General features: G+C 37.4%; 1 protein-coding gene across 8 annotated transcripts in view; it reads left to right on the top strand.

Annotated features, from left to right (window-relative positions):
* Nucleotides 1-26,431, top strand: part of ZNF143 (zinc finger protein 143) — a 41,868-nt gene that overhangs the window by 2,959 nt on the left and 12,478 nt on the right. For 4 of the 8 annotated variants that reach the window (XM_037402135.1, XM_037402134.1, XM_037402138.1 and 1 more), the window contains 9 exons: nt 10,449-10,579; nt 11,379-11,471; nt 11,945-12,028; nt 12,255-12,335; nt 13,489-13,685; nt 17,590-17,664; nt 21,897-22,016; nt 23,007-23,082; nt 24,935-25,060. In XM_037402135.1, the coding sequence (XP_037258032.1) occupies nt 10,456-10,579; nt 11,379-11,471; nt 11,945-12,028; nt 12,255-12,335; nt 13,489-13,685; nt 17,590-17,664; nt 21,897-22,016; nt 23,007-23,082; nt 24,935-25,060 (976 nt within the window). In that variant the 5' untranslated portion in view covers nt 10,449-10,455. Of the gene's footprint in view, nt 1-4; nt 224-5,549; nt 5,649-10,258; nt 10,295-10,448; nt 10,580-11,378; nt 11,472-11,944; nt 12,029-12,254; nt 12,336-13,488; nt 13,686-17,589; nt 17,665-21,896; nt 22,017-23,006; nt 23,083-24,934; nt 25,061-26,431 lie in introns of those variants that run through there. The other 4 variants (XM_037402136.1, XM_037402137.1, XM_037402139.1 and 1 more) reach the window with 4 other exon arrangements.

Raw genomic sequence — 26,431 nt, forward strand, 5'->3', positions numbered from 1 at the left:
GGGCAGATTGTTTTTTCATATCTTCTGTGCTCCAAGGAAATTGGTGCACCTGGTAAACAGAGCATGAATTGGGTAGTCTATTCCTGTGCGTTTTGTCAGAAAAGATTCCAAAAAATTGAAGGAAAGTTTCTGCTTAGCTTATGGACCCCTCAGATGGATTGTGATCAGAAGAGTATCCACCTGTTCAGGAATTCGAGAATTCAGCTCTGAAATGCAAGTTCCTGTAAGTAGAGGTGTGCATAGGTATTGCGGAGTGAGGAATATGACGGGGGTGCCTGTCCATGGACACCGCATTTCTGGGGCAGGAGGAGAAGGAAGCCTTGCAAGCCATCTTGGCACAGTGGGGTTTATGGGGTTCTGCCTGTACCTTAAGGCTGTAATTTGACCTGCTCTTCATTGTATTTACTTAAGGGAATATGGTTTTGGTCCTCTCACTGTGCACCAGGAATTGTTGATCAGTTACCAAAAATGGAATTGGAGTAAATTGGTGAATGCTTTCAGTGGCTCAGTCTGCTAAAATTTTCTGGGTTACGCTGCTTTTTTAATTGTACGGTGGGATTGTACTTTGCTCCACCAAGATAACACTTGTTAAATAAACGTTCTCAGTTTTGAAGGGAATTTACAGTTCCAGCAATTTCTGTGACACTGAAAGTTGATGTCAGAGTTACACTTACAACTGCTTAGTGCTTCCCTTAGTTTATATTTTATTGTCCGCTGAATGTTTTTCTCTGTATATGCTTCATGAGTGGAAAATTGTGTTAGCTGCTTAATTCTCTTGGACTTCATTTCTGATGACAGACTTCTCTAGAGTTGGAAGATGGGTCTGTATTTGCAAGTTCGTTAGTGTTGTCCATATCTTAAGTATATTCCTAGTGAGCTAACTTAGTATTACGGTTTCTTAGAATATATGTCGATGTACAGTTTTTCAATTCACATTTGTAATTGGTTTATTTTTTAATTATTTTTTTTCTAATTCAGGGTGTAGTTTAGCAATTCAGTAGATTATGCGTTTAGTTCCTGAAATACAAGCATAGACTAAAACACTGTTGTTAACTGTCATGGCTAATACTGATACATCTGTAATGTAGTTATCAGCTTACTAATTAACTCATAACCACACAGAACAACCTACTCAAAATTCCCAGTTTTATTGGCAGTCTCAGTGGATTTGCAGGTTTTGAAGGGGCACAGCCAGGATTAATTGTTTTGGTGATGTACATGAGATACTTTTGTGATTTCTGACAATTAAAAGAGAAGTCTGTTTGACACGAAAGTAAAACATTGATAGAAATAGTTGGTCTCAATTTCCTTCAGTTTTTTAGCCCTTAAGTGTTCACCTGTTCACTATGTATACCTTGTTTTATTTTAAACGTTCAGCAATATAACCAGAGGTTTGATGATTTGAGGATTAAGCAGCCACCTGCAGTGCTTCAGAAGTTAACTGTCTCTTTTTTAAAAAATTTTGTTTTTACTGCAGATAGGCATTACTGCTCACTTCTAGGAGTAATTTGTTTAAAATTCTGACATGCATCATGTGGATGCCTCCTTTATATAGCCAGTATTTTGTGTTTATATACTTGATGGTAAAAAACAAACCCCAGAATTCAGTAGTTTTAAAAACACATAGGTTCATTGGTTAAGTGCTTTAAGTCTGTTTCTCACTTTGTGACTTCCAGGGAGAAAGTCCACTTTGAATGAAATCTAGTACTTTATCTCACTAATGTGTGCTGAAAAATTATTTAAAGTTGGTTGTTTTTTTTTCACCTTTGTTAAGTGTTCTAAATTTTTCAAGTATATAATAATAAATAAATTAAATAAAGCACAAAATCAGATGACCTGTCCTAGGTTCAGTTTTTTTCTGGTCTCAGGCCTAACATTCAGTTTCTGAGCACGCACATTATAATTATTTATTCTTAATTCTTTGGCTGTTAAACCAGGAATAACTTATTACCAGTCAGTCTGCAATAAAGAAGTGGCATTTGTTAGAGCAAAGAAGGTATGCCTGACCATTGATAATCCAAGTTTGGCTGAGAGAGAAGAAAAGTCTCTTAACTTTGAGCAAGGAATTCCATCTGAGCTGAGAGAAAGGTGCTGGCTTGTTTTGGTAGGTGAGTTCCATTGTTCCTGTTGTGGCATGCCTGCAGGCCATTCCAGGCACACACATGAGTATTCTGACTGATGCATGGGTGTTTTCGGTCATACTTGAATTTGATGTTTTGGTACAGATCATGTGGCCCTTTCTCATGCACAACCTGTATGACAGAAAAACTGTCTCATTAGTACCTTGATCCTTGACCAGGTGTATTAGTACACCTTTTTGTACCTTAATAAAACTTTTCAGAATCTTGGGTGTCTGTACACCTGTGTGGGTCTCAGTTGCTTGTTACCTTCTGTGCAGGATTTTTGAAATTGGATCTCTTGAAAGACTCCCAAATTGGTTTCAAATCTCTGGCTCAGGAAGCTGTGCTCATCGTTGGGGTGGTTGGTTAGAAGCAGCACTGCCCCAGGCAAATGTGATCATTGATGGGTGAGGTGCTTGTCCCAGAGATGTAGCATGAGTTTAATTAGCATATACTGATGGAGCTACTCTTTGTATGTAGAGCTCCATTGATAATATGTTCAAGAAACTTGTGAAGTGAGCAGTCATATTTGGCATCAACCTGAGTCTTCTCCACATATGTAGGACTTGGTGGGTGGCTTTCTGATCTGCCTGCATTTTGTAAAGTGCCATACATTTGAAAATCATAGCATCCTTAGCACTCCCGCTGTGCGAAATTGCACACGTGCATAATCTCATAATATTAGTTAGAGTAAGAATTTGTAAGCATTCTTTATTTGCATTGGTTAATTTTTTTTTAATAAAATGCAAGCATTGATCTTGGACAATACTTTCAACGTTCACAATTTGTAGATGGGATTCACAATGTAAACTGAATGTTATGATGACGACTTTGGGGGAAAAGACTGTCGGAACATAAAGTAATTATGTGAGGCTAAATTTGGTTCTCACTGCTCACACAGAAGTCAAAGAGTTGTACTTGGTTATGGCAGTGATAAATTTGGTCTTGCATTTATATGTTATTTCTGAAGAGATACCAAACTTTGTGGCAGTGAATTAGTCTTCAACTGCATTATGATCAGAATGTATCTCTGGTGGCGCAGAAAGGTTGAAATATGGCAAAAAGAGTAAAAAGGAGCCTTGAGTCTGACTGCAAACCTCTTCTTTGGGCAACATGAGTCTCTGCAAGTTAGCTGTGCTGCCACTCAGAGTGTATATGTCATGCTTACGCAGTTGACGGTGCTGTCAGTCTTGATCAGGTTCTTCTCCAGAACCAGGGTTTAGAGCCCGTGGTTCATAATTCACCACACTTCTTTTCTATCTAGACAAATACTTGTGTAATTTGCTATTAAACTGCATATATTATCCCTCTGTTTGAATCCAACAGTTGTTACCAGATTCTTTAGTAGAGGTTTATGTGTTCTGTATTTCAGCCTTGTTTCCATTTTATACGGTGCACGATTAATGTGGTGGAAATTACTGTTTAATTATGTTTTGCTTCCCTTTACAAGAGACTGGAAAAACAGTAAAATAAGTTAAGGTTATAGGAGAAAGCATGTAGAAGTGTGTAACATTTAGTTTATGTTTATTCACTCAAAGTCAGTGTGGATTATAGCATGAAATCAATGTTTAAATACAATGCTAAAATACTGGAAAGGGTAGGGGCTGTTGATGAAGAAAGAAATCCATGTCTTGTCTATTTGAAGCATTTGATCAAGCATCCACAGGATCTAGATTTCGTTTCTGACCCAGCAACAGATTTCTGGTGTATTAGTAGAAAAGTTTGTTACACAGGTACATGTGGGAACAGAAGTAAGGTTTAGAGAGCCTTAGTTCTGCTATGTTTTTATTTCTCAGCTTACAACTGTCAAATGACTTCATGTAATCGGTAAGCTATATGCTTGTGTCCTTTAAAAAAAACTTTATCTGGACTAGTCAGTTTTTCAGTCTGTCAGTTATGGTTTGCATGGAGACTGTAATGCATATTCATTTTCAGTTGAGGTATATTTAACCAGAATGTTAATTATACGTACTAATTTTGATTTTTCACGTATGTTTGCTAATAAGGCTAGTTTGGGGAAATTACTGGCATTTGCCGTCATATCAGTTGTTAAGCACACTAATGCAGCTCGTATTTAATTCAGGAAGACCTTAGTTATGTTACTGTGCTACACACTTGAACTGATTTTTGGGCTCCAGCTTTGTTAAACATGAGAATGCCGTTTCCTGGAATTCCTTAATGAAAGTTTCATTGTTGCAGGGTTATGTGTCATTTGCTGTTTTACTCTGCTTGACGAGTTTTTATATGTTGTTTTTATGAAGTTTATAAAATTACAATGGTTTTGTACATTATTTAGAAGTTAAAAATAAAAGTGGTGTTTATTTTCAAATGAAATAAATGGGTATTATTTCAACCTTCTCAGAGCTGTCTGTGCAAGGAAGGCGAACAATCATAAGGTTGCTGAATGTGTGGAGCAGCTTTTTTCCTGCCTGTCGTTCCCAGTTCTTCTGCTCATGCTAGATTGCATTTTATAAATGCCAATTTTCTTCCATGTCTGCTCTCACAAACTTTATTCCATTTCCATTCCATCCTCTAAGCATCATCTCTTTCTCGAAGGAGTTTCTGCCGTAGCTGCTGGAGGTTTTTCCTTCCCTCTGCCCAGCGATGCGGTGGCGTGTCAGCCTGGGGCTGGGCAATGCTGGCCTCTTCTCGGCTGCTGCTTCACTCCTCCATGGCCAGAATCCCACCTGCTCTTCCCCTTGGTCGATTCCTCGTTTTCAGCGGAGACTCCATTTTCCAGTTGCTAGAGTGGGCTTACATAAAACTTTTCTTCTAACGGTGCATCTTTTCTCCAAAACAAGTGACAGCATCCAAAAGATTCTGTTACTGGAGGGGAGAATACAGGAGGTCCTCTCTGTACAGGCAACTTGATGAAGTCTTCATGAAAAATCCTCTCTTTTTAACCAACTCCCCCCTGCCCCCCACCACCTGCATCCTTCTAGTTTGAGTGTTGAAAACTCAAAGCATACTTGAGTTCACAGGTTTTTCTCTTCAGAGAATGGGGGTGGGGAGGGTGGTTTGGTTTTGTTTTTTTAAAAAATAAAAAAAATTGCACCGATGTACCCTGCTGGATGGCATATTTTATCTATCAGTGTTGTACTGGGGCTTTACATTGGTGGTGCAGCTTTTGTCAAAAAGCGTAATAGAGTCAGCAATGCGCATCACTAACTGCTTTTGCTTTGCCACTAGCAGTGCGAGACTTGTTTCAGCATCACTTCTTGCAAATGGCTGTTGCTTTCTTCTGCTACTGTTTTCAGTTCAGAGGTTTTCCAGTCTAAGCATGTTCTGTCTCAGGCTGATTTTATTATGGGAAGTATTTTAACCATCTTAATGGCAAGATTTTCTCTGCATGAATATACCATGGGATTATTTCAGTGACTAATAATTTCAGGAATGCAATATGCATTACCGTCCTTGTGAAAGTCTTCCCAATTATCATCATTAACGTGCCTTTGAAAATTGCAACGTGTGTGTGATCTATGAAGATTTGCAAGAGTTCACAAAGTCAAGTGTCAAGTTTCCACTTTAGTGAGTACCTCATGACTAAGCCTGTACTTGTCTTTTCTGTAGGACGGCTCTTGAGATAAAGCAGAATATATGTGTGTCAATCTTGCTGAGTAGCCATGCAGGCCCCGCCCCAGGGTTCATGGATTTTCCTAAAAATGGATGCATTCAGCTGCTTTTTAACTGATGAGGTGCAATGTTTGGAGTGGGTCAAAGAAATCTTTCTCTCCCAGGTTCTTGCTGACAAACTTCCTGGCAGACAGGAGGTTTAAAGAAGAAGCGCAGTGATGCAAATGCATGGAAATAAAAGCAATGAGGTGGATTAGGGGAAGAAGCTGGTGAGATTCAGATTGGAAGAACGATGAAGACTTAATTTGCTGGAAGCTGAGGAGAAAGCAGTATGTAAGCCAGTTAGCAGAAAAGGGGTGGAAGCGGGTCACTAAAGCTAAGTGAGGGAGGAGACTTGAGTTTGATGAAAATAGCCTGATTTTAAAAAAAACAAGGCAATGAAAAAAGTACGATAGAACTAGATTTGCAGGTTGAATGATGTACCAGCAGCACGGCGATCCTGTTTGAAATGTATGCAACATAAAAATGATTAGGTATCATAGCACAGTTTAAATTGGGAGGGACCTCCAGAGGTTACCTAGTCCTGCCCATATCAAGGCAGGTCTGATTAGACCAGGTTGACCAGGGCTGTATCAAGTGGAGTTTTGAACACTTATGAGGATGGAGAATCCATAACCTTTCTTGGCGATCTGTTCCTGTATTTCACCTTTCTTACGGGGGGTGGGGGGGGAAGGAAAGAAAGTAACACCTTAGCAGCAATATCTGTGTGATAGCCTGAGCCATTTGTGTATAGCATGGGCCAGCTTCATGTCCTCGTTAACCTCTTTCCCCATCCTCTTCTTCAGAGCTTTCAGCCCTCTCTGGTTAGCCTGTCTTCTCCATTAGGGAGGAAGAAGAGAGGTGGAAAGCAAGCAGCACATCTGCTTTTGGCTGAGGGTACTCCTCCCTGAATAGTGGAGTAGCAGAGGAAAACTGCTGTATGGCCAAAGAGGGAGTGAAAGCTGGGGTTTTGCTGCTGGAGAGGGTGCCAGCGCTACCACCTCCCGCACAGAGGGTGTACCTCTAAGGTGGGTCAGAACATGAACAGTCTTGAGACAAAGATGCAGGAAGGTGATTGGCAGTGGTGTGATGGACACGTAGAGCAGACCAGGGGGGACCTGAGGACTAGTTGCAGAAGGAGTTGGTGTGGACATCGGAGTGTTTTAGGTTATTTTGACAAGAAGGATGGGATTGTATTTGGGAAGATGGATGTGTTGGAGAGTTGGTGTCATGATAGGACTGGCTGAAGGAGGAAACTGGTAATTCAAGGAGGAGGGATGGAGCTGGGGTTAAGAAGCTAGTGGAAGGACAGAAGATTGGGAAGAGGATTTATGGGAAGGGATAATTATAAACAAGTCAGAATTGGGAGAAAACATTAACACACTGTGTAAGTTACAGTACGATTGTCCAGATCATCTGGAATAGAGGAAAGCAGTGACTGTGTTTCTGCTGTATGCAGCAGTTCACTCTGATTATTATTTAAATGTGATAACTATTGATCAGCTACACTACAATAACAAACACTGTAAAATAATCTGAACACTTTTGGTCCTTTAGCCCTTGAATTTGTCTTACATTAGATTTCTTTTTTTTCCAAAATAGCCATCGACCCTTTCAGCAATTTGTTCTGCTCTGACTCTTTCAGGACTTTGCAGTTGTCTGCATCGACTGGCTGCTCTGGAGAAGGGACATCATTCTATTTTCAAGGCAGATAATGTATTAAAGATGCCGGGGGTTTCTTAGAAGATACTTTGTCTAAGAGAGGGAATACTCTGAAGTAGACCTGAGCTGAAAGGCCTTTGAGATGCAGTCCCTGCTGGAATTGTTTCAGAATATAGTTCTAGTCAAAACCAGTGGTTGTGTAGCCTTTCTTCTCCGATGTGTGAAATGGTCTGGCTCCTTTGCAGCTTACTTCCATGAGGTGTCCTGAAAACTGAGTGATGGAAAACACTGACAATACAGAGCACTGTTAGAAGTTAAGAAGACAACCTCTGTGTACCACTAGCATCTGATACCATAGTTACTTAATTTAACTTTCTACAAGCTGGCAGTACCTCAGAGAAGCAGTCCTTTCAAACTGGTGTGCAATAAAACTCTTCTGGTGCTAGTTTATTTTTTTTTAACTGCATCAGTTTTCTGATCTTTGCTGCCCAGTATATGACTGCTGAGGGTAGGGCCACTTAACTCGCTTCAATGCTTGTTTAAGCCAATCCTGTAGCTACTGCATGTTTTCCCATTTTTGGTTTACAAGCAAAGTGCTTTCTAAGTAAGTGTTTTATCACTGTTTTGTGATAGAGGGGATAAATGAGTAATTGTGAAAGAAGTTAACTAGTCCGAAGTTACTAACGTGGAAATGGCAGAGGAAGGAGTTGAACTCAGGATCTCTTAGGTCCTTAGGCAATTCCTTGTCCTTTAGATAATAGCATTAAAAAAATCCGTAGGTGTTTCATTTTCTTCAGAAATATATAAATGCAATCTAGTCTGGATGGCTTCTCTGCACGGTATCTTTTTCTGTTGTATTACATCTCTTTTAGAGATTTCACTTTATAGAAAAGCTTCTTTTCTTGAGAAGGATGCTGGGAACAATTATTTCCCATCTTCCCTTAGATGTTAAAAAATCATACCTCTTTTGAATTATATTTTGGCTTCTGTAATAACTGTATCTTCTTTCTGATGCTCAGAGTTTTTCATGGTTTAAATTCTGTATTGCAAGCCTATATTTTCATCTCCTCAATGTTCCAGATAGATATGTAGGATTTTAATCTTGGAAGACATATTTGTTACTGAATTGTGAACTGATCATTAGTAGTAATTTTTTTTTTCTTATTTGATTTTCAGTGTAGTGCATGAAAAAACTTGCTGTTTTTTACAGGAGGCTTAAAACCTTCTTAAAGCCGCCCCTTCCGCTTTCTTTATTAAACTGTGTCTATTCTATTAATGGGGCTCTTAACCAAACTGATATTCTCACAGATGCCAACCTGATTTAGACTCCAGGTTCAATTTCAGGAGGTAATGTTGGGTACTTGGTATAACACCACATTAAAAATGAGCGGGCCTTGGACCACAGTGACATGTTTGCTTTGTGCGTAGCACCCGGGTTAAAGCTTTTCAGATGGCAAAAGCAGCAGGGCTGCAGCAGCTGGGGGCGGCTTGGCTTTTTTTCTGCTGAGGCTAAGAAACTTAGGTAGCTGCCTGCCTCTCTAGGAAATAGTCTGGTTCAAGGCCACTTGAATGTATTTGGAAAATATTACTCGGGTATAATTTTCAACTACTGAATTAGTGTACTAAACCTTTGAAATACTGCAAGCATGCTGGAATACCGAAATGGTCTAATTTTGCTTTTGTTACTCTTTAGTTTTGATGTATGCATGAGTTTCTCAGTGGTCTTTGAGACCATTGGTGAGTTGCTCATTCAAGGGCAGATTTCTGGATTGTAGGGGTAAAAACAGTTTAATTATTTAGAAATGTAATCATAAGTAAATTAAAAAGCCTAGATTGTTCTTGTCAGCCTTGAATTAGAAAACAGCAGGTCACAGAACCATACTAAGATTAAAAGCTTTGATTGTTTATCTGTAACCTTTTTGAGAGATTATCTAACTGCCTCTTTTTGTAAGGAGAACTCTTTGACTATCAAGAGATCGGGGTGATGGGAAAGTTGCTTTAATGCTGTGTAGCCTAGATTGCAGTACCATGTGACATTTTTTTCTTTTTTTTTTTTTTTTTCCCCCTTTCACCTGCGTCAAGGTGTATGTTGCATTAACTAAACAGTCTGCAGAACTGTGACTTTTTGGTTGGTTTTTGTGTGTTTTGTTTTGTTATGTTGGTTGTGGGTTGGGTTTTTTCTGTGGTAAAAGCCAGCATCTGAGTAGAATGCAGTGTTATGTATTTCCTTTATAGCTTTTTAATCTAGTAATACTAAAAAATATTAATAGCCTTTCAGATTCCATAGATTTCTTAATCTCCCATATTGAAACATTCCTGGGTAAAAAAAATCCGTGTGCCAAAGGGATGGTTATTTCTGGTTCTATAAGATATATGCAGTTGCTCATTAATCACTGTCTTGTTGTCTTATTAATACATTTTATTACGAGATACTTTATTATTTTCATGGAGGGATTTTTTTTTTTAAGTTTTGGTTTTTTTGGTTTTTTTTAATAGAAACCTTCCTGGAAAGTTTGGGGAAATAGTTGGATCATTCAGTCAGACTTTTGCTAATGCAGCGTGTATTTCCCAGTGTGTGATTGATTCTAAATCTCTTACTGGCACCAGAGAGATGTTTATAGTTAAAGCCCTGCTGTTGTCATGGGTGACCATGGGTGAATTGTCAGCTTTATTTTAATTCTGAGGACAAAAAGTTATCATTACTTATACCACCATTAATTACCACTGTTATCCTTTTTACATTGGTTGAGTAATTCATATTTAACTGAAATCTGAATGTGGTTGATGCACTTCAATTTAGTAACTGCTGCCTGAAGTTCTTAATGGCTTAGGGTAATCGAGGTAGTAATATTTACTTATTTCAGGTAACTGGGATTTTTTTCCTCTGAAGTATTGTTCAGGTGAGACAATCATTTGTTGCATCTTTATACAGAAGGTAACATAGAATTTTTGTGGCAGCTATATAAAAAACCAATTAAACTTGGATTGTCTTAAACTAGTTCTGGTTCTGTATCTAAATTTTCTATCTGTGTTTTGTGAATACTTTCTTTCTAGGTAGACAATGTTATTAGCTCAGATAAATCGAGACTCTCAGGGAATGACTGAATTTTCTGGAGGAGGAATGGAGGCCCAGCATGTGACACTTTGTCTAACAGAAGCTGTAGCTGTGCAAGGTGAACCTTCAGGTTAAAATATGTTTACATTATTGTGTCTTTCCTGTTTTAAATGCAGATAAAACTCTCAAACTCACATTGTGTATTCTAAATGAAAAATCTAACAGAAATTATTCTTAGTTAACTGAGATTTATTATGGTCACTTATTTAATTCTGAAAGGAAATGATCTCTTAATTAAGGTAATAGGAGTGTAAATATGCCAAGATTGGAGATATAAAATCCGAGTTTATTCTCACTATGGTTTTAATGTTTTATACTTTGTAGTATCAGTTTATATCTAAGTATGTATTAAACAAGTTGAGTTTTAGAGTAGGCTGGTGATCTAGGACTGTTTTAAACTTGGTATTTTCAGACAGCTTCATTATGATTTTACATGGTTAAAAACTTTTTCCAATATCTGTGCTTTACTTTAAACAGATTTGAGCATCTTATTGACAAATGGTAGTGTACAAAACAAAATAATCAATACAAGTATATATGTATCATTATTTCACTGTTGACATTCATGACCTAATTGATATTTCTCGTAAAGCCTGGGCTTTGTAGTTATTTATTCAGTGGCATTGTAAGTTTTTTCGTTAAGGAAAGTAACATTCTAGCTGTCACGTTTACAGAGCAAAATCTTGAACATGCGACCCTAGTATATGTTCAAGGTTCAAAAATCAGAAAGCAAGTAAAAATTATTTCCTATTATTATTTCTGAAGTCATTATGCATTAAGGACATATAATCTTTTATGGAGGTGGTTAAGTTGTGATTTTTAGGGTTTGATGCTGGTAATATTGAATATGAAATTTTTTTCCTTGCTAGATGGCGACAACATCGAAAACATGGAAGGTGTAAGTTTGCAAGCAGTTACACTTGCTGATGGCTCCACTGCTTACATACAGCACAATTCTAAAGGTGACTAGAAGTTTCTTGGTATTTAATTCATATTCCCCTTTTTAACCCTGCTTCTGGATTGTAAACCCCTTTGGATTATAAAGTCGGGAAAAATCCATACAGTGTTTATGAAGTTCCAGTTCCAGCTGGGAATTACAAGTATTACAGTAATACTATAAAATACGTATTTCTGCTGCTAATAAAGATACAGGTATCACATGCAGAACACAAGTCAAACAAAAGTGAGATGACCTTTACACTTCAAACCTGAATATCAACATTCAGCCTGCTGGATAGGACATCAACCCTTTTTCATTTTTTTTATCCCAGAATTTCAAAATGTCTGTATGGTCATACTGTGCTTACTCTTAACCAAACATCATTTCTCAGTGATAATTTATTGATATTTTGATCCAGAAAGTTATCAGCTGTGTGTTTAAACTGTGATGTGTCATACAGAACATATTTTAAGAATTCTAACTCGTGTATTTCAGATGGTAAATTAATGGATGGCCAAGTGATTCAATTAGAGGATGGTTCTGCTGCTTATGTTCAACATGTACCCATGTCTAAAAGCAGTAAGTGTAATAATACAAGTAATATATTCTAAAATAATATTTTACTGATAAATAATGATAGAAAGTAATTAAGAGTCATTAGAATAGCTTGATTCCTTATTTTAATGGAAACAGTTGTGAAGAGATCTTAGGTATTTTGTAATGCCAGGTATTCAGTATTTAATCTTTCCAGCTAATGGGTTTTTCAAACTGTTGTTGCAGCATTGTAATTCTTTTTTCCAAACAGGGGACAGCTTGCGTCTCGAAGATGGACAAGCAGTTCAGCTGGAAGATGGAACTACGGCATTTATTCATCACACCTCAAAAGGTAATTTTTTTTTTTTAAGTGTGATTTATTACGTTGTAATTCAACAGAACTTCGGCAGTATAACATGCGGTACTCTCTTTAGACTATGACATCATTTAGTGTGATTCCCAATGGAGTACTTGTTGCTTTAACTTTTTCATCTGGAAATGGTTGAAATTAGACTGGTTCTGTTCCTTATCTGGGCCTCATGTAACAGCTACAAGCAGAATCAAAACCAGAATGTTTCACCTTTTTTTTTAGTGCAGGGTCACATTAAAGTAAGTATATGTCATGTTAGTAGAGAATGTAAGTGCTTATAGAGATTTCAGCAATAATTACATGTGAAAATGAGAAGAAAAAGCAGGTAAGAATCAGTCAGTCCCTCTTGAACTGAAGAATGTAGAGCTTTTTTGTTATTTTTAAAAATTTTTTAATAATTATTTATAATATTTATTATATTATGACAATTTTAGAGATCGTGCTATTGATGATTTTGCCATTAGGTAGTTAGCTGACAGTCAAGAATGCAAGCATATTTATTTTAAATGATTACTTTGATTTCTGCAGAAGATGATTACAGTAGTCTTGGAAATAGTACTATTTCTCTCCAAAAACTGAACAAGTAGATATCTTAAGTCTGTTTAAACTGTCATGACGAGAATTACATTCTACAATCAGCAATAGTAGAGGAGACAATATAATAAAGAATGTCTTCCTTAAACGTAATCCTATATTTTATGTGTTTCTTTTGCATATTTCTATGAATCTGTTCTTGAAATGATCAGATTTATGAATTCTAAAATCTGAAGTATTGACATCAGCACACTAGTTACATTATTTTCATTTTATTACGAGTGGATATGAAATAGAAGGCATATTTGTGTTCCTGGTTTCCTTTGTAAATAAAAGTAGACCAATATAATATTGGGTTTGCACTTTTGTAAGTGTGCAGAAATAAAGCTATGGGAGATGTTGTCCTGAAAAAAAAATCATCAGTGCTATTCATGGTAATTTAAGTGTTTGTTTTTCTTATATATGAGGGCTATAGCCACTAATATATCTCATACATACAAGTGACTTTAGGAGACGTTTCCTAAACAGCAGTAGTTTCTTGTGTAACATGCAGACTTTGCTATTCCTTTTCTTTCACAACACTTTGTAATACTTTTTTCAGACAGTTATGACCAGAGTGCATTACAAGCCGTCCAGCTGGAGGATGGAACTACTGCCTATATTCACCACACAGTGCAAATGCCACAGTCAGATACGATTTTAGCCATTCAAGCTGATGGCACAGTGGCAGGCCTTCATACAGGAGATGCTGCCATTGATCCAGATACCATCAGTGCTTTGGAGCAATATGCAGCCAAGGTATGTTGAAAGACATTTTCTCTATCTGCAGTGGTTTAATGTCAATATTTGGCAGCAAAAGCCAATTGTGATCTAAGAATTAAAATGATAATTAAGAGAGTCTTCAGACTCTTAAAAGAGAGAACATCAAATGTAATGATAGTGCTTCACTATCATGAGCAGCTCCAGTGGGTATTGTTGCATAAAAAGAACAAAAGATTGAACACTGAAATGATGTGGAGTCAAACTAAATCACTTTGGAAAGTGATTTAGACAACTAAACAATAATTTTCTCTCAAATATAGAATTGGAAAGGAGCCTCTTGAGACGACACTTTTTGGAAAGAAGGACAAAAATAAATTATTCTTGTTCAGGCACTGTTGCTGGATTTTTATTTTTTAATTTCTTTTCTTGCATTGGGAAGAGTAGGGCCTGGTGTATTGGGCAAGGACAACATCTGGTATGAACTGTAGAACAGACCATTAGTTACTAAGTTTGGAAAAAACTTCTTTGATCATACTTTCAATAGTAAAATGTAGCATGATGCTCAAAATTCATGATGTCTACTTTACTAGACTTCCGTAAAGCATGATGTAAGTATAATAATGGGCGGTGCAACTTCCACGACTTTATAGTTTAGCATTGTCCCAGTTGCTGGATGATTACCATCAGTGCTTGTGTTGCTCTGCAAAAAGAGTAGAATAAATTTTAAAATCTGTCCTCTAGTGTCACTAAGAGTTGTCAGATTTTGAGAGAAGGTCAATTAGGATAATTAAATGGCTTATACACTGCTCTTTTCATTATGCTTCTGTCTATTGTAATTGAGAGATCCTAAGAGAGCCAGTCAGATTGTGTTGTGTTTGGCTATGCCTTAATATTTCATGAAATGAAAGGTAATTCAAGGTTAGTTGGCCTGTAGTGACAAACTTTTACCTGTCCCCTAGCTACTGTTTAATTCCTGTTTAAATCAATCATAACTTTGTCCTTTTTAACAAGGAGCTATATTAAGCATAGTTTCTAATAAGTTTCTGTTTTGAGGTGAAGAAACAGAAGAAATGTCAATAAATTTACATTTTTGTCTTGTTTATTTCGACTTGTGTTTTTTAATTCTGTAATGTGAATTTGTTTACTGTAGTGTACTTGTGTGTGTGTGTGTGTGTCTAGGAAAAATTCTATTTATTTAAGCTTTTATCTCAGAACTTTATTTGTAAAGGTACTGCTGGAACCTCTCAGGTAACATCAGTAGAAATGAGTTTCCAAGTGGTGCACCTGCCTGAGGTACAAAAGCAAATAATAGCTCAATTGTCACAATCCTGTCTTTCTCTTAAAAGGAGAAATGTGGTTTTGTGATTCTGCTCCATGTCCATGTACACTTCATAGTGAGTCAATGTATACTTTTCATAGCAGCTGGTGTAGAACATTGAAAAAGGTACAGGAAGGGGCAACAATGATGACCAAACATATGAAATACAAGAGGTGAGTATATGATAGTTCTATAAAATGTTAAGTGGCACCAAGAGTAGTGACTTGCCATTGTCTTTGCCAGTATAAGAACAGGGAAGCATCAGATGAAGCTCAGGTGACAGGTTCAAGAAAAACAAGGCAAGAATGCTTTTTCAAAGAGTGCAAAGTTAAGCCGTGGCACTGCTTGTAGGATATTGTAGATGCTAATTAGGCCCTGGATTCCAAGAGTAATAGATACATTCATAGAGGAAAAATATATCATATCCAAGGCTATTGGGTAGAAACATGTGACTTCTAGTTCAGGAATTTACTAAGCCACAAATCGGTTGGATGTTGGGAGAATTTTTGGGAATGTGTCACTATATGCTTGACCTGTTCCTTCAGTCTTCTCTTGCATCTGCTGCTGGCTGCTGTTGGAAACCAAATGTTGCACTAGATTGACTTTTAGTTTGGCTCAGTATAGGTGTTCTTATGTTCTTAATTGAAGGCAGACTAAGTCTTACTTTAGAATCTAAGACAGTCTTTTAGGTGGAACTCCAAGATCTTCCTTGGAATCCTTCCAGAATTCTCCCAGCACTCCAAAAAAAAAAAAGTTTAAAATTGGGTGTCTTGATTTTTTTGGTTAACTTTGAAGGTTTTCTCTTCAAAACTTAGAAGAGTGAAGAAAATTTTAAAGGCAGATTTGGAGAATAGTGGTTCTTCTCTCTTCCTCTGTCCTATATAACAGGCAGAAATAGCAAACATCAGTAGGCTGCGTAGAAACTGTAAGAGAGCTCACGCAGAGAGATCAGAGAAGACTATAGAGAAGCTCACTGGAAGTGGTGGAACATGTACATTTTTCGTTGTCCCTTGCTTCTCCTTTAGGCATAGTACTACTTTACCACATCTTCTAGAACACACGGAAAGACTTAACTAGAGTCCTCTTAATTTTGGGCTAGGTCAATGCCACCTTCTTCCCAAAGTAACCAAGGAAAAGAGAGATTGTTGCTCACAGTGAACATCAAGTCAGAAGATAAATGGAATTGTGAAGAGGTTGGGACACATACTTTTCATCCGTAACCTGTTTTCCTGCAACATCCCAGCTGCTGACAAAGTACCATGCCTGGGATTTGTGCGTGTCTGCACACATGCATGCACATCCTGTTTGGATCATTTGTTTCCAGTGGCGTTGGTGAACTTTTAATTTCATGTCAGCAGTTCCTTTCTCAACTAACAACAGGAAGCTCATGATGAGGTGATTCGGGTCTCCTTTCTGTGCGGGTTCTCCTGCCTTCCTTCAAAAATTCTGCAGAAGGTCCCAGAATGGCTATTGTTTTCTTTAAAAAAAAAAATAATCCAACAAACCAAACACCTGAGAATTATCTGTAATGTAAACTTGTCCCTATTTGGCCACGTTCTTCTTTGTTGTTTTAACTCAGAGTTGCTGAGTATATTGCTCATGATCTTTTAATTTAGTAAGAACAATTTGAAAACCTCTTAGGGGGCAAGTTTATCTTCAGTCACCAAGTTGGTAGCCCATGGTTTGAGCAAGATACTTTACACAGCCAGTGACATTCTCATGAGCCTGCTGTGACCTCAGTGAAAGGCCATAAGCATACCAGCTGAGGCAGGATTTCTGCCAAACTATCAGACTAGATTTAGATGCATCAGGCTCAGCCTTGAGTGGAATGGATGCAGAGAGTATTGTGAATGCTTGTGCTCAATACAAAGGCAATTAAGGAATGGGAAACTACATAAAGTATACTTCAAATTAGTTTTTTCTACAGTGACTAGTAAGATGCTGTTCTTTGAGTTGACATATGTCAGAGAGGTTGTGGTTTTTTTTTTTAACTGAGCAATTTTTATTTAAATAAGAATTTCAAATTAATATCTAATACTCTTTCAAATATTTTTATAAGCTCTGTGGAAAGCAGCAATACCTTTCTCCTCCAGTAGACTGTTTTTAAAAATAAACCTATGGAGCAATACACGAGTCTTTGGTTAGCTTTTGCAATTTAATTTTGTTTCAAATTGAGATGTAACATGTTGTCTTAGGTATTTTGATTCCAAAGGAGTTGTGCTGTTTGAAACAAGTGAATTCTGCTTAACAGGGAGTGAGAGATATACCCCTATTATAAAAGTAAACTTTTTTGTTGGTTTTTCTTTTCTGTCAGAACTCAGTGTTAAATTTATCAGTTTAATAGTTTTGTCAGTCTATTAATTTAACATACTTGGTTCTTGCAGTCTTTCCTGTGTTGTTCTAAGGCAACTTTGAGATGCTCACTTGACCTATCCTATAGTGCAGGTGGTGTACGTGGTGATTTTCATACGTGAATGTCTGTACTATTGGATAACCATGTTTCAAGAGGGAGCTAGAGAACTATGAAATAATAAGCCTTCAGGTGCTGCCTGCAACCCTCTACTTTTCAGATGAATAAAAATAACTTGTAAATGTTTTTCCCATTTCAACTTCATTTTTCAGGTTTCTATTGATGGAAATGACAGTGTTAGTGGCACAGGAATGATAGGTGAAAATGAACAAGATAAAAAAATGCAGGTATGTAGCCCAATACAAAATAATTAAATACATCTGTTTCTTCTGTCTTCTCTGCCCAGCAGTGTGCATGACAGGTAGTCCTGTGCAGCCATGAACTAGGGTCTGCTGTTAGTCTTCAGGAAATTTAGATCTCAAACCTAATGCAGATAGGTCATATTTCTCACATTGTACAAGATTCTTTCACAGGACTTTAAAAAGAACTTCTAATACTTAATGTTGGGGGGTGGGTGGGTGCGGGGAAGGCTTCTCTTAAAAAATAATTTAAGATTATGTTGGATTTCTAAGATTTTTCAAGCTGACCTGAGTATTTAATCAGTAAGAGTATAAGTATTTCATAAGTTCTTTTCCAGAGAATGAACTGACTTTTTATAGTCCTTAAAGCCGAAGGAATGCTGACTCAATTAATGAATTATTTTCTTCGCAAGAGAGGCAATTCCAGGCAAATGTCTGGAACTGTTTTCTCTTTGGTGACTTGTTTTGATTCCACTTGCCCTGTTAGAGTCCCTGACTTTTATTGAGGGTTTTAAGCTTTTTTTGGATAGAACTCCAAATGCAAAATTCAAGGAAGGTAAGATCTTGGTTGGTTTTATCTGGAAGTAAGAGCCTATTAAGCAAGATGACTGTAATCGGTATTGATTTCAGCCTCAGCCCCAAAACAAAGTGAATTTGGAGGTTGTTTCATCTTACATATAAGCCATATAAAAATGTGCCAATCTTATGGAGCATTATATGTTCCAAACAAAAAAAAAATCTGGTATTTCAAATGGTATTGAGGCTTAGTCTCAAATTCTCACCCCTATAAGGTGACTTCAGTTGGCCAACTGAAGGGTCCCAAAGCTATCAATTATGTATGAAAATCTTAATCATGTTTATATTGTGGTTTAAGTAGATACCTACTTGTAACGCATTCTGAAATAATATACTACTTGGGACAAAATAGTCTCATATTTAGATATAGTAAGTCCACAGGTAAGACAAGAACAGAACAGATGTCATGCTGCTAAGTCATCATTCAAACTTGCATGTGGTTAGGTTTTTCACCAAAGAAAAAAGCATAAAACCTCTTTGTGATTTCTACGTGGGGAAACAAAAAGCTACATGTGCCCAAATGGGTATCACGCACTATTTCCTTTGTCCTGGTTTCAGTTGGGATAGAGTTAATTATTTTTTTTAGTAGCTGGTGCAGTGCTGTGTTTTGGATTTAGCGTGAAAATAAAGTTGATAACGTGCTGATGTTTTAGTTGTTGCTAAGTAGTGCTTATCCTAAGTCAAGGGCTTTCCAGTTTCCCATGCTCTGCCAGTGAGTAGGTGCACAAGAAGCTGGGAGGGAGCAGAGCCAGGACAGCTGACCCCAACCAGCCAAAGGGATATTCTACACCACAGGGCATCATGCTCAGTACATAAACTGGGGGGAATTGGCCAGGGCCTGCTGATTGCTGCTCAGGCACCCGCTGGGTATCTGTTGGTGGATGGTGAGCAATTGTACTGTGCCTCACTTGGTTGTTTTTTTTTTCTTTCCCTTTGGATTTTATTCCTTTCCCCTTCCCTATTACTATTATTATATTTTATTTCAATTATTAGATTGTTCTTATCTCAAACCATCAGTTTTACCTTTTTCCCAATTCTCTTCCTGATCCCACTGGGGAAGGGGGGAGTGAGCGAGCAGCTGTGTGGGGCTTAGTTGCTCCTGCCGTTAAACCACAACACCTTTCAAACCTGTCATACCCATCTGTTCATAATAAAAGCAGAATCATAACTAAAGTTTGTATGTATACAATATAAAAATTTTAGCTGAGATCTTTGCTACCTTATTTGTTCTCCTGTGTTACCTGTCTGAACGCAGGATGCATTTGTGATTTCCATTAAAATTAGGGGGGGGTGTAAATTTTCTCTATTTAAACATACTTTGAAGTACAATATTCCTCCCAACAAGTTTCATGTTATTATAAAGGTGCTTTATTTGCTATGTTCTTCTGATGTTGTACCTCCTAACATCTGAATTTTTTAGTTTCTTTAGAGTGTGTTATCTTCTACGAACAGTAATTTTAATACTCTTGTCTGTCCTTGTCAAATGGTAATGCTAACTGAATTCTTAATAATCCTCAAGTCATACCAACTGATGTATTGTGAAGAAACACATACTTCTGCAGACAGTTTGAACAAAGAAAAGCTTGTGATGTTAAACTGATCTCTTTGCTGTTCTATTTGTTTTATTCCCCCGCCCCCTCTGTTTGTATTAATTTTAATATTGGTAAAATTATGTCTGGTTATTTCCTTACGTATAGTATAGCACATTGATTATGGAACTGTTTTACTTTTAAACTTTGGTATACTCCAGCTTTATAGTGGATCTTAGCAACTGTATACATATTTCTAGATGCTGAAACAACAAAGAAATACTAGCAGGTTTACTGATAGAAAAAACAAATCTATGTTTAAGCACATGTGCTCAGCCAAACATCATCTTCATCATCCTTAATGTATTAAAGTGACTTTGGATTAATGATATCATAGGTTAAACCATAGTAATAGTAATGGATTTCTGGATTCATGAGGTTATGGTTTTTTCCGTGGTTCCAGAGAAACTTTTCTGAAGTGGTGGTGGTGCACATTTCACTTGCTTAAAAATTTCATGTATGCAACTTTGCATGTTTAGTCTTAAGAGCAGTCTGAAGGTAATGGGGCATCCTCCCTGATGAATCCATAGGAAGGGTATTCTCAATCAAATTTCTGACCTGTCTGAGTGAGCGATTAGATGTCTATGTGCAGTTCAGGGTGACAGTCTCGCTGGGATGAGGGAGATGTGGTGGGATAGCTCAGATGACTGGAGTGCTTGCGATGGATGGATACAGGCACTTTAATAAGGCCATGTGGGGAAGGAGAAGAGGGGGAGCTGCCCTCCACATGAGAGCAGCAGGACTGCACAGGACTCTGCTTTGGGATGGGTGATGAGCCAGTACAAGCCAATGGGTCCCAGTTAGCTGGCAGATCAGTGTGGATGGTGGTGTGGTGGCTGTCTGCTGTGAGTGCCTGATCAGGAAGATGATGAGGCCTTCTTCAGACAACTGGAAGAAGCCTGATGTTCACAGGCTCAGGTCCTCATGGGGAACTGTAACCACCTCCGTATCTGTCGGGAGAGCATCACAACAGGGCACATGAAATCCAGGACATTTCTGGAGTTCAGGGATGGCAACTGGCAACCTAAAGCAGGTTACTGAGTAGCTGGTGAGGTAAGCCACTTTGCTGGACCTCATACTTACCAAGAAGAAATAGTTGGAAATGTAAAGGCTGTGGCCAGCCTTCAGGAATCTGTCCTTAGAAATACTCAGAACCCATCTGGATACTGCTGTGAGCAACCTGCTGCAGCTGACCCTCCTTTGAGCAGGGGGCGTTAGACTGAAGATGTTCAGAGTTGCCTGCTCACCTCATCCATTCTGTGAAATGTTCATTTGACATTCCAGAATAGAATTGGATCCATAAGAAATAGGGGCTAGTTTAAAAGAAAGACTTTTTAAAATAGTCTCGATTACTTTGCATAGTTGTATCAAAATGTTTACTTTTGGGCTTCTGCTTCTTTCTTCAGTCTGTATGAATGTTTCTTGCATGTTGGTGTATAAAGAAGCCTTTAAAAGAGGTTTAAGTTGTATTACAAAGCTATTCTGTGTATTTTCCTGTTGTGTCATGACAGAAAGGAGACTGGAATGTAGCTCAAATTGCTTCAATTAGTTTGATCGAAACACATGCATCACTGACAAAGTACAAAATGCTTTCCTTCATTTTCAAAAAGTGCTCATTATAAGTGCATTTAATTATTGTTTGGCCTTTGCGTGAACTTATCGTTGAAGATGGTGTGATTTATGGCTTATGTCCCTTAGGAACAGATCTAGCGCTTTAAATGTAATCTAAGCCTCTTCTGCCTACTGATTTGGTCATCTTGCTGCTGGGCTTATATTTCAAATTATTTTGTCATTGTTTTTCTAATTGATGCATGCATTTGATTTTGCTAGCTACAAGTTATGTTTTACATTTTCTTTCATCAGAATTTACGCTTTTTTGTTAATTTTTAGTTTATTGAGGACTTATGAAATACATGGCAGAGCAAAGAGACAAAAGAAACCTGTCCGTATCAGCTCTGACTTGATAGCAAAATAGTGTGTAACTTTTTCTGATCCACTGTGGGGGAGTTTTTTAATGGCGATTTTTTTTTTTTTTTTTTTTTTTTTTAACTTAAGATTGTCTTGCAAGGACATGGAACAAGAGTGACCGCTAAAACTCAACAGAGTGGAGAGAAAGCCTTTCGCTGTGATTACGATGGCTGTGGAAAACTGTACACAACAGCTCACCATCTGAAGGTGATGAGATGTAAAATCAGTGCTGTTAGTTAACAGGCATGATTTTTTTGACAGATTATGTGGCTTAAAGTAACAGATTAATAGAGACAGTTGCAATGGTGCTGTTTGATTTTACAATAATTCATTGCCCTAGGTGCTCAGGTGATTTTGCTTGGTGTTCTGGATAGATTCAGATGTGGGATCCTATATATGGGATGGTTAGGTTCCTATATTGCTGGCATGTAAGAAACCTCCTGTTGAGATAGTTTCTACCAATAGTGTCACAGAAATTCTGAAATCTAGTGTTCACTTTATCTACTTCACGTGTTTGCATGATGATGGAAAAATTCCAATTTTTGAAAGATTTTGCCATCATAAGAAAAAGTCTTGACGCTTCAAAACAATCCAACATTCAAAGTGAAAAGCTGGAGCATCTTTTCTTTACAGGTGGCAACTCTTTAATTCTCTTCCTCTCTTAAATTAAGTGAAGAGATTACTGAAACAGCAAGGGTGTAGAGCTGTTCACATTCCCGCTTAGGCTGAGATAATCACTTGCTGATGAGGTAAACTCCTTGCAGGGCTGCCCTGTCTCCTGAGTCAGTGAGTAATTGACTCTCTGGATTGTGTGTTAAAATGGTGTCCTTGCTGCAGAGGCTTCGTGCAATACAAGAGGATCATAACAAGTGCTCAGTGGAGTCAAAAATCTGAGAGAGTGAGCTCTGAACACACTGGTATACTGTCTTTAATGTAGGTCCATGATGGCAACTGTGTGTGTATTTACAGAAATGTTTTTTGCAAAACCGAATGAAAGGATCAGGTTAGACCTTGGAAAGAGACATCTTTAGTTTTAGGGAACACATCGTTACCATATTTCATTTTTTTTTTATCACCGATTTAAAAATAAGACACTTGAATGTGAATCTTAGGAAGATAAATAAAATGTTGTCTTTGAGAATGAACTGTTTCTGTGTTGAAGTGATCAGTAAGTCAGTGTACTGGATGTCTTGACAGGTGCATGAAAGGTCACACACAGGAGACAGACCCTATCAGTGTGAGCATCCTGGATGCGGCAAAGCCTTTGCAACAGGTAATCTGTAGATGGGCTCCTCCTGCTTCTTAGTGTTTCTCCCTGTATAAAGTAAGCTTTTAATATTGCCTTTTTTGAACTGCGAAGTAAAGAACTTGGTTGGGAGAACTGAAAAAGAATACTCATTTCAGCTAGTGTAGCATATAGAAATGAGGGAGGATTTAACTCTTAGGTACTGAAGGAGGAATAAGTGAAACACTTGGCACTTCCCCTTACTCTTTACCTGTCGTGATTTACCTGTCAGATTTTATGTTGGAAAAAAACCAGCCCTTCTTAACATGAAACTAGCAAGTTAAATGAGGCGGATAATAAGAAGCTGAACCTGTTCACTAGAGGTAGATACCTGAGCTAGTCTAAATTTGAAAGGAAGCTTGATGGAAGATGCTGTTTTAAGTGTTGTTTATTGGATTTGTATCAGAGTGATGTTTCTCATGAGTGAACTCTACATTTGGACAGACTACTCTGTTCATAAATGATGCTCTCCCTGAGATTGAATTTGACTGTGCAAAATGGAATTATGAAGAATGAAACGTGGAAGAAAGTGAAAGAGCAAAACTTGTTTCAAATTCTTTTTTTTTTACTTTGTATGTAAATAAGTATGATACTTGGAAAAGTTAAGCTCTATTAATTAAAAAAAAAAAAGGTGTTTTAAAATAATCTGGTCTAATACATTTAATACTGTTTCTTTGAATAGAAACAAGCAAAAGAAGTGCTAGTGAGAAAGGTCAAAAGGGAAACAACCATACTTAAAAGTTTTGTACCTAAACTTAATTGCATAGTTTGTTAAGGGATTTCAAAACTACATAATGTAATATTCTCCTCCCTTGGAACAGACTGCTGTAACAGCCGTTTGTCTATTAATACCATATTTTTGGTCAGAGCCGTTGTGTAGTTCAGCAATATTTGCCTTTGATAAGTAAGATTCATTTTAAGTACTGAATGCTCTCAGTTTAAATACTAAGAGCTCTCCTGGGTAGGACTGTGAAATTGAGTTCATTTTAGAAGAATGAATTAATGCTTAGCTTGGTAGACATGCTTTGTGTTTTTAAAAACATCAGGAATAGGAATTTCAGCTGTTTTGGAGAGAACACACTGAAACTAAAGCAGGCGCCACCTTCTTACAGACTTACTTTATTTTTTAGAAATATATACATCACTTGTGGACACAAGTAAAATTCAAGGTCATTTTCTAAAATGTCTGTTTCAGGGCTCTTTAGTCATGATCTTTTCAGGGAACTGCAGAAAGGAATATCTTGGTAAAATGCTCTTTGAAAATATTTTGTGGAGGGCCTGACCCAAGCTTCCTTTAGACTGGTAGAGTTAATCTTAAAGGGAATGAGCATCCATGACTGCTATCAGTTGGCACCTGTGTATGTGATGATGTTTGTAATATGGTTTAAAATAATCAGGAGTTTAGAGCCTGGATAGCAATAGAGCTTTTACTGCTGACTTCATTAATGGTACTGATTTTTGTGTGAATGAATAATTAAATGTCATTCTGATGACAGTAGTGGTAAGAGATAAAAAGTAGATGGACTACAGAGCATACAGCTTTCTCAGAAGACAATACTTGCCCACATTATAATCATTACAGTTTATCCTTTTGAAGGGAAGGAGAAGCATTATGGAAGTGTACTTTCTTCACAAATGAAGGATGAAAGAATTTCTAAACTGTATCTAGAGTTCTCCTGCTCTGTATGGTAGAACAAAGAGTTTGCAAAGAGTGAAAGAGCAAATTTTACTCATCAGGTAGCTTCCTGATTGGAATGGCAAGCACAGCTGTTGATGGTGATGGTTTACAAGTATCCTAATTTTAGTTTTATACTATTATAACATCTTCTCTGGTCTTCAGGGTATGGGTTAAAGAGTCATGTCCGAACACACACTGGTGAAAAGCCTTACCGGTGCACAGAAGAAAATTGCACCAAATCATTCAAAACTTCAGGAGACTTGCAGAAACATATCCGAACCCACACAGGTACTATTATCACCCCCCCTTCTTTTTTTTTTTTTTTTTTTTTTTTTTTTTGTTAATTCACTTAAGTGGATTTTTTCTTCTTCTCTTTGATCTTTCTGTGACTTTATACTTATGAAATCAGCCTGTGTATATTCTTTTTCTGAAGCCCAGTGAGCTCAACAGCATTTTAGCATGGTAAGCATTTACTGCAAATCCAGCATGCTTTTCTTGGAAAAAGCGCTTGAGCATTCACACTGCTATTGCAAATGCAGTAACTTTTAGCAGTGCATCACTTACACTGTCACTGAGTCACTTGATGCCTTTACAGTTTCATTTGCGGCTGTAACAGAACAAGGAACTTTTCCTCAATAATATGGCTTGCCTTATAGAAATGGATCAGTGTTGTTAAGTTTTGGTGCTTTAAGATAACTTGCATGCAAGCTTCATGAAGGTTGATGGCTCTGAGCTTGTTACCATGATTACCTTCCTTTCTTGCAGCAGAAAAATGAACAAAAGTATTATAGAAAACCACTGTTATTAAAACTTCCAAATGCATTAAAAAAGTATCTTAGGTTTTGTCTAAAAAAAAGATTCATTTGAAAGCCAAAACACAAATACGTTCTAGACAGTGTACACTACACTCTGCAAAACTCTATGGGTGCATGCACACACGTGTAAAGAAGTTTGCACAAGGTCTCCTTTGCTCCTGAGAGCTCAAGAAGAAAAAAAACTTAGATGTAGGAAGAATAATCTGTCATTTACTAATATGTTCCATTAAGTATATTTCCTTGCCTGCTAGAACGCCAACAAGTTTTTCCACTGAACTTTCTGAATCTTAGAGAGTAAAAAAGAACGAAGGAAATAGATTTTTCTCAGATTAAAAAGAACAGTGCTGAGGGGAGGGGGAAATAAAAGCAGGCAATAAAAATTATTGAAACTCGAGTACATTGAGATAATTCTGCTTTCCTGGACTTACATATTCAAAGACAGTCTGTTGGGATTAGTGCTATCTTCATGTTAAATTGGTCATCAGGATGAAGACATAAAAGTGTCATCTGATTTCAGTTCTAGTAGAGAACTGTTTGATGTTACATAGTACATCAAGTACAGCCTATGAACAGAAATACTTCTGTAGTACTGACAGCAACTTCATTAGCAGTAGACTGTTTTCTTTACGTCTTTATGGCCATAGAAGTTGTACGGTAATCTAATCGCTTTAATCTAATTTAGCAGTTGAGACAAAAGACTTGAGCCAGCCCTATGTAACCATTTACACATTTGAAGTATATTAATAACAAAATCATAAACTCCCAGCAGTCCAGGGACCGAAGTTCAGGGGTGTCTTTTTTTAGATTTATGAGTAGTTGCAGGAAGCCAAAGAATGAGAAGAAA

Source organism: Falco rusticolus, chromosome 10 (genome assembly GCF_015220075.1).
Source record: "Falco rusticolus isolate bFalRus1 chromosome 10, bFalRus1.pri, whole genome shotgun sequence".
Lineage (NCBI taxonomy): Eukaryota > Metazoa > Chordata > Aves > Falconiformes > Falconidae > Falco > Falco rusticolus.